This window comes from Tachyglossus aculeatus, chromosome X2 (assembly GCF_015852505.1).
Source record: "Tachyglossus aculeatus isolate mTacAcu1 chromosome X2, mTacAcu1.pri, whole genome shotgun sequence".
Lineage (NCBI taxonomy): Eukaryota > Metazoa > Chordata > Mammalia > Monotremata > Tachyglossidae > Tachyglossus > Tachyglossus aculeatus.
The window spans coordinates 26,522,935-26,537,745 of NC_052100.1; the positions used below are offsets into that span (position 1 = coordinate 26,522,935).

At 54.1% G+C, this 14,811-nt stretch overlaps 1 protein-coding gene across 1 annotated transcript in view; it reads right to left on the minus strand.

The window, feature by feature from the left end:
* Positions 1-1,982: 1,982 nt before the first annotated feature.
* The window catches only part of ATXN1 (ataxin 1), a 124,281-nt gene continuing 111,452 nt past the window's right edge, over positions 1,983-14,811 (minus strand). Inside the window, exons 3-4 of the mRNA XM_038770938.1 lie at positions 9,704-11,816; positions 1,983-3,037 (exon numbers count right to left, since the gene is read on the minus strand). Of these exons, the coding sequence (XP_038626866.1) occupies positions 2,507-3,037; positions 9,704-11,650 (2,478 nt within the window). The 5' untranslated portion in view covers positions 11,651-11,816 and the 3' untranslated portion in view covers positions 1,983-2,506. The remainder of the gene's footprint in view (positions 3,038-9,703; positions 11,817-14,811) is intronic.

Here is a 14,811-nt window from a genome sequence, read left to right on the forward strand (position 1 = left end):
ATCAACCCTGGAAAAACATTTCTTTCCACAGCTGGGCAGGGGGACCGCCCCTCTCCCTCCCTCCCCCCTGCCATGGGGCAAAGATGCTGTGGGTTTCTGGGAACAAGAAGCTCTGACGGTGGGAGACTTTTTCTGGTTTTGTACCAAACTCCTGAAATCCAGATTTGATTTCCCCGTGGAAAAGAAATCATTATTCATAATAAACATCATCACGATGACATGATATGATCTCTAAACCCGCTTATGTCTAAGAAAGTCATCTCGGTGAATCTGAACAACAACAAAAAAATCTCAGAGTTGTCCTTGCCAAGATGTGGGTTCTGTGAGACAGACACGGTGGAAAGACCAAACTGAACTCTGAAAGGAACATAACCTTATAAAATGGCCTATGGTATAGGCAGGTTAGAAAGAAATTGCTACATTTATTTATGCTCTTTCTGTCCCTCTCTCTAACCCATGACATTATTGGATTAAAACTGCAGGAATACCACACAAATGATAAACTCAAGATGTGCAAATTGCAAGATTCTTTAAAGTCCATCTTAAAAAAAAAACACTGGACAAAAATGATTTTTTCCCTCAATCCCCTTATCTCTCTTATTCTCTTATTCTTTGTCAGCTCTGCATATCCCTTGAACTCTTTCTCAAGCTTTCAAGTTTCAAAGTGCCTCCTTAAGTAGTCCTCTGTGGACATTTTACTGTCACATACTAGTTCATGATTCACATTCATCCCTTTAAACCACGTTTAAAACTTTCGACATCTTGCTTGTGAGAAACTCTACGTAGCTGTAATGTAGTTAACAGTGTTGAAAAACAAACTTTTTTTTTTTCCCAAGCAGATTAAAGTGAGATACAGTACATGTTGAGTGTTAGGACCAAGATGCTCGGTAATAAAGTGTGAACAGCATTTTAAGTGCTTTAAAGACATTCTACGTTCATCTTCTTCAATATCCGATTCCTTGTGTCACACTGAAATGTGCGGAAGTGGTAAATCGTTGCGAACTGAGACGGACCCTGGGCCCAGAGACCAGGAGGGTTTTGTTTTGTCTGCATGTGCCCCCCCGAGATGTTTTCCGTTGGCGCTCTGGGGAGGGGTGGTCTGCACCTCCCTGGTGGAAACTTGTGATCACGGCATTCCCCGATCCGTTTCCTAACACCGTCCTGGGCGTTCGGCTTCCTGGGGCCAGAGAGGAGCGGAGTGGGGGGCGGTATATGTGTGTGTGTCTGCGTGTGTGTCTGTGTGTTCTGGGGAGAGAGGGGGGACGACATGATGGGTGCCTACGCTGGGGAGCGGAGAGGAAATCCGTGGATGGCAGTCACTCTGTGAAAAATATCAGTGCAGTCAGACCCCATAGGGGGAAAAATATATATTTTATCTATATATTTATTAGATTAAAACTTGGCCTAGTTGGAAAATATGATGGAGGAGAATGTGATTTTTGAAACCGTTTGCTTCCTGTCAGATACCTCTTAACGATGCCCTGGAGTGAGGTTCCTGATGTACATTTTGTGTGTGAGAAGCTCATAATGACACTGGCATGGAGCTGGAACTGCTTGCTGCGAGACTTGGAGAGAGAGAGGGATGGAGAAGAGGGGAGGTGTGGGGGGAGTGGGGGTGATGGAGAGGAGGGAGAGAAGAGAAAAGACAGAAGAGAGAAGAAGAGGGGAGAGAGGTGACCAAAGGAGAGTAAGGAAGAAAGGGGGGAGGGGGGAAGAGAGGAGGAAAAAGGGGAGAGGAGAGAAAAAGCAGGAGAAAGGAGGAGGGGAGCGAAGGGACAGGAGGGGTGAGATGGAGAGAGAAGAGAGAGGAGGAGAGGGAGGCGAAAAGTAGGAAGGAGGAAGGGGAGAGGGAGAAGGGAAGAGGGAGAGAGGAGAAAAGGGTAGGAAAGAAGGGGAGGAGAGATGGGAGAAGGGAGGGAGGAGAAGAAAGGAGGAAGAGAGGGAGGGGAAGTAGGAAGGAGGAGAGAGATGGAGAGAGGAGAGAAAGATAAAGCGGGGAGGAGGGAGTGTGGGAGAAAAGGAGAGGGAGAGGAGGAGAGTGAGGCAGAGAGAGAGATGCCCATTTATAACCACTCGGGCACACACCCACACTCACAGACGCACACACGCAAAACACACACGCTCATTCACAAGTTCCCTTCCCACGGCCTCACTATGACGGGCCTAAGACGGCCGTACATCCTGGTGTTTCTGCCCTGCGGGAGCCGTGATGCCACAGCGGTTTCCACTCAGGGGGCCCGTGGCCTGCGGCCCAATCTGCCCGTCACGCACCTTCCGGTCCCCCCAGCCCCGGCCCCACCCTACCCCCGGCTAACCGGACCCTCGGGAAGCACACAAATTGCACCCACGGATGTCCTGCCTCAGACGGCCCGCAACGCTAACCGCACGGTTAGAACAGAAACCTAAAATAAGATGATACCATGTAAATACTGGGTTATTGAGCCTACAGTACAGTAATCTGGATAAAATGACAAGGGAGAAGCCTCGCTCCCCTTCCCCTCCCCCTTCACTTGCCTACACTGGATCGGCCTTCGATGCAGATCTTCACCGCCTGAGGAATAAAAGAAGGTTTGGGAAGAGTCAAAGGTGGCTCTTCCTCGGATTTCTCTAGTTTCCGGGTCTCCGGGGCGGACCACCTCCTCTTCCTAGTGGCCGGGGGCTTGCTGGGTTCGGTTTTGGCGGGCCAGGGGGCTGCAGGCCACGTGTTTTTTTCCGGAAACTTGAGTTCGCCGTTCTCCGCCCGCGGCGGTGCGCTTCCCTGATTAATCCCGTTCTCCTGCTCTCCATACCTGTGTCTGCCTCCGGCGAGCCCGGCGTTCCTCGAGCGCTTCGGCCAGAGGCCGGACGGGTCTGGGGGCTGCCCCTTCTTCACGGAGCCGTTCTTCAGCTCCCTGAGCGTGAGCGAGATGCAGACGTCGCCGACCGAGAGCTTGGAACACGGCAAGTCAAACAGCTGGCTGGTTCGGTTCGGGCAGCAGGAGGACCAGCCTTGTCCAAATACAAAAAAAGGGTACTCCACCCTGACTTCCACGCTGACCTGGGGGGAAGGGAGAGAGGAAGGGACCCCGAGAGAAAGAGATGGGGGGAGGTGTGGAGGCGAAAGGAGCAATGGAGGGAGAGAGAGATGGAGACAAAGATACGAAGAGGCGGAGAGTCACACGATGATGGAGGGAGAAAGAGAGAGAGAGCGGTAGAGAGATTGAGAGAAACAGAGAGATGGAAAGAGGCAGAGGGATACGCAATGATGGAAAGAAAGAGAGACAGTGAGAGGGATAGAGAAATGGAGAGAGACCGAGAGGCAGAGAAAGATGGAGAAATAGATAACGATGGGGAGATAGTCAAAAACAGAGAGAAGGACAGTGAGAAGGATAGAGAGATGGAGAGAGGGACAGAGGGAGGCAAAGACAAATAGAGATGAAGAGAAGGACAACAGAGAGGAATAGACAGAAATAGAGAGATGGAGAGGTAAAGAGATGGACAGACAGAGGAGGGACAGAGAGACAGAATGTTCGAGAGAGAGATGGTGAGAAAGACAGAACGAGGGCCAGAGAGAGAAGGAAAGACAGAGAGATCGAGAGGGATGGATAGAGGGACAGAGAGAGATGGAAAGAGGCAGAGAGAGGGGGGAGAGAGGGGAGGGGCAGGGGGGAGAAGAGAACATGAATATGAAAACATTTGCTTTGTTTTTCATGGTACAAATCCATACTTACCTTGGAGATGTGGTCACCCTGTAAACTGTAGCAGGAAAGAGTCTCCATCAGCATCTGCCATCCATAGCCCTGAAAATCACTGCGCTGTCCATCCAGTTAAAACCTAGCAAGAGACCGCTGCCAGGGTCCTTCCCTATTTCCATTGGTCAGCCAATCAATTGTTTTTGTTGCGTGTCTACTGGATACGGAGCACTGTACTAAGGGTTTTTTTTTTTAATGGCATCTGTAAAGTGCTTCTATGTCAGAGGCTGTACTAAGCACTGGGGTAGACACAAGCTAATCAAGGTTGGACACAGTCCCTGTCATTCATTCATTCATTATTTATTGAGTGCTTACTGTGTGCAAAACACTTTACTAAGTGCTTGGGAGAGTACGGTATAACAATAAACAGACACATTCACTGCCCTCAATGAACTCAGAGGCCAAAGTCCTTAATCCCTGCTTAACTGATGAGGGAACTGAGGCCCAGAGAAGTAAAAGGACTTGCCCACGGTCAGCCAGCAGACAAGTGGTGGAGCCAGGATTAGAACTCAGGTTCTCCCTCCTACTTAGACTGTGAGCCCCATGTGGGAAAGGGACTGTATCTGGCTTGACACATAGAGAGGGCTTAACAAATACTGTAAAAAAAAATTCCCAGGGAGCCCCTGGGCTCAGTGCCCTACCCAAGATCCGTCCGGGCTCCAGGCAGATCAGCAGCCGCATCTACATGGGCAGAGTGACGTGGAGAATTAAGAAACCATCCAGATCATTCGACCGACAAAGAGAGTCAAACTGCCTATTCCCTCAGCGGTTTCATTTGACTTGAATGATCCAAATCGTCGCCTCAACCCTTCACTTCATATGTGCAGACCTGGCCTACAACACGCACATTTTCTGCTGCAAGTTCAGATCGCCTGATGGAATATTTTGCCTCCAAGTGAGAATTTTTAAAAGAGTGAACAAGGTAAGATTTCATCTCCACGTGTAGGTTCCTAACAGCACTTCCAAACGTGAACCGTTACCTCGGGAATCTTCAGTCCGGGGTTTTGAGCAAGTCTGGTTTGCTCTCACTTTCCATCCAGGATCAGAGTTTTAATTCCCTCAGTCAATAATCCCCTTTTCTACAGAATGGAGGAGAGGGAGAGGAGAGAGGCTGCGGTTTCGGTGCGGTCTTTCTGGTCTGGTGTGTTTCTAGCCAGCCGGAACCGAGTTCCACACAGTACATCTTTGAGCAGTAGCAGGCGAGCAGAATCAAATGCGGATACCCAGGGCTCAGTGGCTGTTAGGAACTAGATATTCTGCCTGGGAATTTGACCAGGGAGCATCCTGAATCCCCGACTTTGCTTCCTTTTTGGTCACCAGAGGGAGCAGACCAGTTCCAAGAGCTTTCGTGCTTATGTTTGGCTTCATCCACCAGAGGGGGCATCGGAAACGGGGTTCAGATCATAACGATGATGATAAAAATACTAATAATAGTATTTGTTAAGCGCTTACTGTGTGCCACACACTATACTAAGTGCTCGGGAGGATACAAGCAAATCGAGAGACAGCACCTATCTCTCCTCAGCTCCCTGGGCCAAGTTAGGCCGGGGGACGTGAGGGGAGTGGGGATTCCGGGAGGCGAAGGCAGGAGTCCCCGCTTTCTCTGGATAGCTGAGGTGAAACCCTCCACCAGACCCCCTTCCCTCAGGCTGGCTGTTGTGTCCAGAAGTGACCTGTCTGCTCCTCGGTTCATTCAGTCAGCCGTATTTACTGAGTGCTTACTGTGTGCAGAGAACTGTACTAAGCTCTTGGGAGAGTAAGATAGAACGATAAACAGACACATCCCCCGCCCAAAACGAGCTTCCCTCCCTTCTGCCTCCCACCCTGCCTATCCTGAGCCCCAGTTTCCATCAGGAGATGCGCTGGGCCGGCAATTTCACTGAATGATTTTAACTGGAACTGACGTAGCAGCGCGGCGTGGTGGAAAGAGCACAGGCCTGGGAGGTGGTGGATCTGGGTTCTAATCCCCGGTCTGCCATGTGTGTTGGGTGACCTGGGGCAAGTCACTGAACTTCTCCATTCCTCCGTTTACTCATCTGTTTAGTATGAATAATGATGATGGCATTTGTTAAGCGCCTGATTAAGTGCCAAGCCCTGTTCTAAGCGCTCGGGTAGATACAGGGTAATCAGATCAGACAGGTTCCCTTTCCCACATAAGGTTCCCAGTCTAAAGGGAGGGGTGCGAGAAGGGTGTCTGATGAAGAGGGCTCCTTTCCAGACTCAAGCCACACCCTGACCATAATAATTATGAGTAAATGGAATAAACATGGATTAGTGGAAAGAGCCCGGGCTTGGGAGTCAGAGGACGTGGGTTCTAATTCCAGCTCCGCCACTTGTCTGCTGTGTGGCCTTGGGCAAGCTGCTTAACTTCTCTGTGCCCCTGTTACCTCATCTGTAAAATGGGGATTAAGATTGTGAGCCCCGCGTGGGACAACTTGATTACCTTGTATCTACCCCAGCACTTAGAACAGTGCTTGGCACAAACCATTATTATTATTATTTGGGGGTGGTGATTAGTCAGATGGAACGGAGCCCCCTCCCAGCACATCCCTAAGGAGCAGGGGTCGGTAGCACCCAAATATGGCCCTTCACCCCAAGCCTGCTCCCATACTTTAAGTCCTGCAGGACTGGTGGTAGGGGTATAATAAGAATGCTATAATTCTACAATAATTATGGTAATAATATTATAGTGGAATTTGTTAAGCATTTGATAGGAATTTGTTTGCTAGGCACTAAGGTAGATATAATGAGATCAGACAGAGTCTCTGCCCCCATATGAGGCTCCCCCGACCCTGACACCTTACAATGTAATGACCACCTTGCCCAGAAGTGGCTGACTAGCCGTTTTTCGGTGACCTTTCCCATCCTCCCCTCCCGCCCCAAGCCGATAGGTACAGCCTCTTCCGCCCCGTCTCAGTACATGTGTGCATTTGTATTGTGTTTGTATGTGTATTCGGGCCTTAGATTGATGCTCTGTGTACACACACACACATATGTACACATCACCAGAAACAAGATGAGGATAAAACAACCCGTCTGTTTTAAAAATATGTCTGCTCGTGCCTACCAAGGGGGCCCTGGTTCTCACAAACGGGAAGAAGGCATCTGTTGTCTCTCAATGCTCTGCGAGAGCGGAAGGCGGAGTCGCCGCCCGTCTCGTTCGGAGGTGGGCTCGGGGGAGGAGGGGGCGGCTTCCTTCCGCCGAGCCACTGAGGGGGCCCATCCCCAGGACTACCCCCTCCATGTGTCCACTGCCCACCTGTCTGCCCGTCCGCCCTGAGAGGCGCGTCATCCCTGGGGGCCACGGGACGTTCCGAGCCCCGGGATCCGGGCTTCCGTCTGGCCCATTCGTTGATTTATTCAGTCATATTTACTGAGCGCTTACTGCATGCGAAGAACCGTTCTAAGCGCTTGGGGGAGTACAATACGGCAACAAACGGACACATTCTCTTCCCACAACGAGCTCACAGAGACGGAAGATCCATCCACACAGTCCCGGGCGGACGCTGTCGTCCCGTGATGGGGCCAAGCTGAGTCCACTTGGAGTAGAGGGATTCTGAGCTGCTGGCCCTTAGTCCTGGTACTGTGCCACATCCAACACCCACCCTGTGGCCCAGCACCCAGCGTGGTCAGACTGCGCGGGCGGAGGAGACCTCACAGCCCGGAGCAGACAGACGAGGAGCTACTGTGGGGCTTGGCATGAGGCGATGGTGCCTCGATGGCCCTCGCCTGACTCTTCTGAGTTTTTTCTTAAACGGTACTTGTTAAGTGCTTACTGTGTGCCAGGCACTGTACTAAGCACTGAGGTAGACACGAGATAACAGCTCAGACTCAATCGCCGTCCCACTTAGGCCTCCCGGTCTAAATCCCCCAGATGAGGTAACTGAGGCACCGAGGAATCAAGTGACTTCCCCAAGGTCACACAGCAGACGAGAGGCGGAGCCAGGATTAGAACCTGGGTCCTCTGACCCCCAGGCCTGTGCTCTTTCCCTTAGGCCACATGCCCCAAGGCTACGCTACTTCTCATTAATTTGTTGCTTCTCTAGTGGTTCCAAACAGGCGATCCACCACACCGCACACCTTCTCTACACCCCAAAGGTTGCACGGTGGCCTTGCCCAGTTGGTGACAGAGGGGCAGACTTCTTCGACCCCTCCCCTTCCCCGTCTAGAGGCGGAGGAGCTTGGGCCCCAAGCACAGTACAGGCAGATCTTGTGGGATTGGTTATTTCCCCGGATATCAGCTGCAATGGAGCCTTGAGCACTGCCAAAAACCGCTCACCGCCTCCGCTACCCACCTCCTTTCAGACAGGCTGGGCATTGGCAGGAGGCTCCTGTCCAGCTGCAACCAGGGCCCATACAGGCTATATGCAGTTGGTATTGAGTCTCTGGGTATTTTCAGGCTCCGGTTAATCCATTAAACACTTAGCGCTAAGACAGATGACTCACCGTCCTCGGTAGTCTAAATACTAAATAGCAGCGTGGAGTAAAAGCCACTTCCAGCAGGCAGCCCCTTCTGTCACACACGAGAATCAGGGGAGAGGGCCGGAGAAGGGCGACGAAAGTTAAACAGATGCCCGACCACATGGAGTAAGCTCCTCAAAGGCAGGGCTGTGTTCACCAACTGTACTGTACTCTCCCAAGTGCTCAGTACGCTGCATTGCACAAAGTAAGCGCTCAATAAATATCACCGATTGATTGATGGGGGACATCCTCCCAAACAAGGCACCAGAAAGCTGAGGTGGCCTCCAGGGTATACAAAGAAAGGGCGCTGAAGAAACCAAGAAGGATAAAAGCTCCTCGAGGGCAGGGATTGCATCTTTTACCACGACTATCCCCTCTTGAGAGCTCTGCACGAAGTAGGGGCTCTAGAAAAACTGAGGGTCGAGTAAATCAAACCCACCTACTCTGGTTTACTCTCTGGTCCTCATCCTTATAAATTATATATTATAAATTATTCATTTATATTGATGTCCCCCCCCCCCGACCAAGACTGTCGGCTCATTATTGGCAGGGAACGTGTCAGCTAATTCTGTTGCAAGTGCTTAGTATAGTGCTCTGCACACACTAGGTGCAGCGTGGCTCAGTGGAAAGAGCCCGGGCTTTGGAGTCAGAGTTCACGGGTTCAAATCCCGGCTCCGCCAATTGTCAGCTGTGTCACTTTGGGCAGGTCACTTCACTTCTCTGGGCCTCAGTTACCTCAACTGTAAAATGGGGATTAAGACTGTGAGCCCCCTGTGAGACAACCTGATCACCCTGTAACCTCCCCAGCACTTAGAACAGTGCTTTGCACATAGTAAGCGCTTAATAAATGTTATTATTATTATTATTATTTTTATTATTATTACTAGGTGCTTAATAAATACCACCAATTGAAAGATTGACCTCATACTCTGTCACTTCCCCTAACTAATTTATTTTGTGTTTGTCTCACCCGGCTAGACTGCAAACTCCCTGAGGTCAGGGCATACGTCTGCTAATGTCATTGTACTCTTCTAAGTGTTTGGCAAAGACCCCTGCATTGATTAACTGATGGATTGATTCTGAGTGGGTCTGTGTTGCGTTACTGACTGTGGACACCGTGTGGGACCTGATTGTCTTGTTCATTCATACATTCATTCAATCATACGCATTGAGGGCTTACTGTGTGCAAATCACTATACTAAGCGCTTGGGAGAGTACAATAAAATGATAAACTGACACATCACCTGCCCACAACGAGCTTACAATCTAGAGGGGAGACAGACATTAACGTGAATAAATTATAATATGAATAAATTGACACACAGTAAGGGCTTAACGAATACCACCCAGGCCTGGGGTCTGCCCACCTCGGCCTGGCCTCCATGCCGGGAGAAGGCCCTTTCCCTGGAATACACCGGGCTGTGGGGAGTGGGCCGCGTCTGCCCGTCCCGGTCTGCGCCCACCCACCTGCCCGTCTGTGGGAAGGCGGGGGCCGGAGGGGGCCGCGTTACCTGCGCCCGGTGCTCCCCGACGGCAAACTGGATGAGGGCGATGCCCGGCCGGGGGCCGTCCTCGATGCGCTCCACGGTGCTCGAGTCGATCTTCAGGTCGCTGCTGATCTCGGCGCTCTGGATGAAGTCTTCCGTCCTCAGCTCCTCGACCTTCTTCAGCTCGCCGTCCGCCAGCTGGATGATGGAGCCCTTGGTGAAGTACGGGGGCAGAGCCGGCGGGGGAGCCGCGGGGGGCGGCGCGGAGGTCGGCCCCACGGGCAGGTGGATCTGGGCCTGCACCACGGCGGCCGGGTAGCCGGGCTGAGCTCCCAGGGCCTCCGCCCCGAAGCCCTCGCCCTTGGGCAGGGCGGCAGCCACGAAGGCGTGAGGGCCGGGGGCGGGCGGCCCGGCCCCGGGCGGGTCCCCGTCGGCGGCGCCCACGGGGATGAGCAGGGGCTGGGGGCCGGGGATGACCAGGTGCGGCGGCAGGCCGGCCGCGTACCCGAGGGCCGGCTGCTGGCCACTCAGGTAGCCGATGACTGGGGGCTGGGCGCCCGTGTAGAAGGCGGTGGCCGGCAGGTGTACGGGGAGGGGCTCCGCGGTGCCGTGGGCGGTCTGGATGACGGTGTGGGGCGGCAGGGCGCTCCCGGCCTTGGTGCCCTCGGGGCCCAGGGCCTGCTGGGGAGACGGGGCGAAGGCCCGGGGGCCGGGCTTCACCGGGGGCAGCCCGCCCTGCTCGTCGAGGGCCGCGGGGGAGACGTCCCGTTGGGTGCCCGGCACCGCGGTGACTGGGTCCGGCTCCGCCGAGGGTGGGCCGCCGCCGGGTAGGAGCAGGACGGAGGCCCGGACGCCTGGAGAGTCCCGGCTGCCGTAGTCGGCGGGTCCTGGGTGGACCACCACGTGGCGGGCCTCGTAGTGGTGGTGGTGGGGGGCGTGGGACGGGTGGGAGTGGTGGTGGGGAGAGGGCGTGGGATGGTGGTGGTGGTGGTGGTGGTGGTGGTGGTGTTGTTGAGCTGGTTTCCCGCCGGCCGAGGGGAGCGCCCCGTAGCGCCGGCCCTTGTCCACCTCGCCGTTCAGCACCTCCTTCGCCTGCGCGGCGGCGGCGGCGGCGGCAACGGCCTGCTGCTGCTGCTGCTGCTGCTGCTGCTGCTGAAGCAGCCGGGCGCCCTCGGCCTTCCTGGGCAGCTCCCGGGGGACAAAATGGCCACCGGCGTCGGAGTACTGCACCACCACTTGAGGCGAGGGGCCCAGCGCCAGCGTGTGGGAGAGACCCCCCGCCGGATGAGGGTGCAGGTGGACCGGGACGGCCGGAGGGGAGACGTTGGGCCCGGCACCCTGAGGCGAGGTGCCGGCCAGGTGGACGTACTGGTTCTGCGGGGCGGGCGGCGGGGACCCGGCGGCCACGAGCCCCGGGGTCCTGAGCAGAGGCGGCTCCGCCTTGGGGCCCAGCTGCTGGCCCAGGCTCCCCACGCCGCTCAGCAGCGCGGAGTAGGCTTCCAGCTGGGAGCGTTGGGCCGGGGCGGCCGGGCCCGGGCCGGGCGTCGGGGACACGAGCGGGGACGGGAGGTAGCCAGTGGCGTAGGGCCCGCCATACTGCGAGGAGCCGATGAACTGGAACGTGTGAGGCAGGTGGGCGAACTGCACCGGGGACACGGGCGTCCCCGACGGCGCCAGGGAGGGCGGGAAGACGGCGGGGAGGGTGGAGCCGGCCGGGACAGAGCGAGGCGTGCTGGGGACAGAGTAGTCCAGCCCCACGGACAGCGGCTTGTGCAGCCCCATTCCCTGCTGTAGGCCGAGTTCCGCCGAGGTGCTCCCCGGTCCGGGCCGCCCGCCGGCACCGGAGGCCCAGGCCGAGCCCTCCGCCCGAGGGTCCTCCTTGGTCAAGGCCGCTGGCTTCTCCTCGGAGGGCCGGCTGGTGGCGGGGATCTCACGCTTCTTGGGAGGCAGGCATTCTTGGTTCGATTTCATCTTTCACCGTCCCCCCGCCCCTCCGCTCGCCGCGGCTTCACTGTCTGGCTCGGTCTGGTTTCAGTCTGATAAACGGAAAGTCACATTGGAGTTCTGCAGGGGCTCCAGCGACTTCATGAGGAATCATCGCCCTGCGAGCGCAGTCTTACGACAGCTGCCCCGGACTCTGGAAGAGGGGTTGGGGGGTTGGGGGGGGGCGGGCAGTGGTGGAAAGAGGAGGGAGAGAAATCCAAAATATCAACACTGGCAAAAACAAAAACACAAACCCCCAAAACAGCCCTAGGACCGAATGAAGAACAGCCCCTGAGTTGCTGCAACCCTTCAAGGGAGTGGGGCAAAAATGCCTGCCGGGCCCACTGACGTGTCGTGAAAACGATTAAGACGTTCAGCGAAATCCAAACTCGGAAGACCGCATAACTCAGCGTGGCTCAATGGAAAGAGCACGGGCTTTGGAGTCAGAGGCCATGGGTTCGAATCCTGCCTCCGCCACATGTCTGCTGTGTGACCTTGGGCAAGTCACTTAACTTCTCTGAGCCTCAGTTACCTCATCTGTAAAATGGGGATGTTGACTGTGAGCCCCACGTGGGACAAACTGATCACCTTGTATCCCCCCTAGCGCTTCGAACAGTGCTTTGTACATAGTAAGCGCTTAACAAATGCCATTAAAAAAAAACTCTCCCATCGGCTCCGCTCCACCCCCTCTGCTTTCCCCTCGGGTTGGAGCCGGGACCCCGGGCGAAAGGCCCAGTCCCCTGGCCCCAGCCTCCCCCACTCCATCGGGCCTTGTCCTGTCCGTCAGTCAGTCAGTCGTATTTATTGACAGCTTACTGTGTGTACTAAGCGCTTGGGAGAGTTCAGTACAACAACGAACAGACACATTCCCTGCCCACAGCGAGCTTACAGGTTAGAGGGGGAGACAGACACTGATATAAATAAACAGACGACAGAGATGGAAATAAGTGCTGTGGGGCTGGGTGGGGGGGATGAATACAGGGAGCAAGTCAGGGTGATGGAGAAGGGTGTGGGAGAAGATGAAAGGAGGGCTTAGTCAGGTAACAACTCTTGGAGGAGCTGTGCCTTCAATAAGGCTTTGAAGGGGGGAGAGTAATTGTCTGTCGGATATGAGGAGGGAGGGCGTTCCAGGCTAGAGGTAGGACGTGGGCGCGAGGTTGGCAGCGAGATAGATGGGATCGAGGTCCAGTGAGAAGGTTGGCATTAGAGAAGCAAAGTGTGAGGCCTTAGTTGGAGTAGAATAGTCCTGAGGTGAGGTAGGACTCTCCCAAGTTGGCAGAGTCGGGCCAAACACCCAATGCTTTGAAGTCCAAGATTCCCGCATCTTCTTACGCTCTGGGGGGCCGAGACGGTGACCGAAAGATGCCCATGCAGGAAGTGGGTTCATGAACCTGGGCCGGAGCCCCACCCCCCAGCAGTGGCAAAATCAGCGGCGTGATGCATATGCCTTGTGAGGGGCGAGGGCTGGGTCCCATCTGCTTGTGTTCTACCTACCCCGAAACTTACTGCCAGGCTTGGTACCCAATAAGTGCTGAACAAATACCCCAATCATCATCATTATTAATATCATTATTATTAACTCTTCCAACTTGGATTCAGCAGACTCAGGAATTCTGTGAAACTACCTCCCCACCCCAGCTCCCCCGAGACCCAGGTCCCCACCGCTTTCACACACCATAAACGCCAAAATCTAGCCAGCGTGGTCTGTCTCCTGTTCTCAACCCATTCTGCAAGAAGGCTGATCTGGGCCAGTAGCAGGGGGAGTATTGAAAAGCTGAAGCTGGCTCCAAGCCAGCAGAGATTAATTAAAAAAAAATGGTTTGGTAGTTTTAAAGCCTTCCCTCTTTTTTTTTCTCTTTTTCTCTCTCTCTCTCCTCTGCAAGTGCTCACCCAGCATGAACCCCTGGCGAAAGCCAAGGTCCCTCTCTGGAAGCTTGCCTAGTGCTAGCCCTGCCTGCATGCTGAAAAGCGGGCAACCTAAATAACAGACCCTGGGCCCCAGTCCAATCAATAGATCAAGGGTGTTTATTGAGCACTTACCATGTGTGCAGCACTGAACTAAGCACTGGGGAGAGCACAACACCACAGAGTTGATAGACACAACCCCTGCCCTGCATGAGTTTAAGATCCAGTGAGGGAGGTGGCTGTCAAAATCAATTACAGATCAATTACACCTGGGGCCGCAGAATCCAAAATCACCCTGCAGAAAATATTTGCTCTTGGGGTTCACGCCTCTTGCTTTTCCATTGTTACCACTCTACCTGACTGGAAGCAATCCAGCGTCCTTTCCAAAGTGAGGAGGAGGAAGGAGAGAGGAGGGGGGGAGGGAGGAGAAGCAGGAGAGGAAAGGAGAAGGAAGAGGTGGGGAAGGAGTTTCCTCAACTGAAAAATGGGGATTCTATACCCATTCTCCCTCCTACTTAGTCTGTGGAGCAGAGACTGTGCCTGACCTGATTAACTTAATTTCACCCCAGAGCTAACAGTGCTTGTCACAGAGTAAGCACTTAACAAACACCATAAAAAAGAGGAGTGGGAAGCAGAGTAGGAGGAGGAAGAGAACAAGGATGAGGAGATTAAGACTGTAAGCTCCCCCCTCTAGACTGTAAATTTGTTGTGGCAAGGAACACGTATATCAACTCTGTTGTATTCTGCACATGGTAAGTGCTTGATAAATGCCATTGTTTGATTGATTGAGAAGGAAGGGGAGGAGGAGGAAGGAAATGAGGACAAGGAGGAAGCAGAAAAGGACAACGAGGAAGGAAAAAGGATGAGAGGAGGAGGAAAAAGGGGAGGTCGTGGAGAAGGAGGAAGAGGAGGAGGCGAGGAAGGAAGAGCACACAGGAGGAGGAGCTAGAAATTTCCGTTACTCCTTTTAAGTGTTCAGAAGCAAATACTGCCTTCCTTCCCACTGTTTGCCTCATTCTCAGGCCCCCTCCCCATCTCTCCTTTCACAACCTGTCCCCCCCGGGGGGCTGCAGGCATCTCCTTAATGGGGCTGCATCACCCAAAAACTCCCACCTCCCGGTTTCTGGGAGGAATGAAAAATGACACTCCGAAGAGAACTTCGGCGAAAAAACGGAATGTCTCTCCTCACGCTCTTCATGCAATTGCTGAATTCCTATTAGCCACGTGAAGGTGGGCGTTGAGAA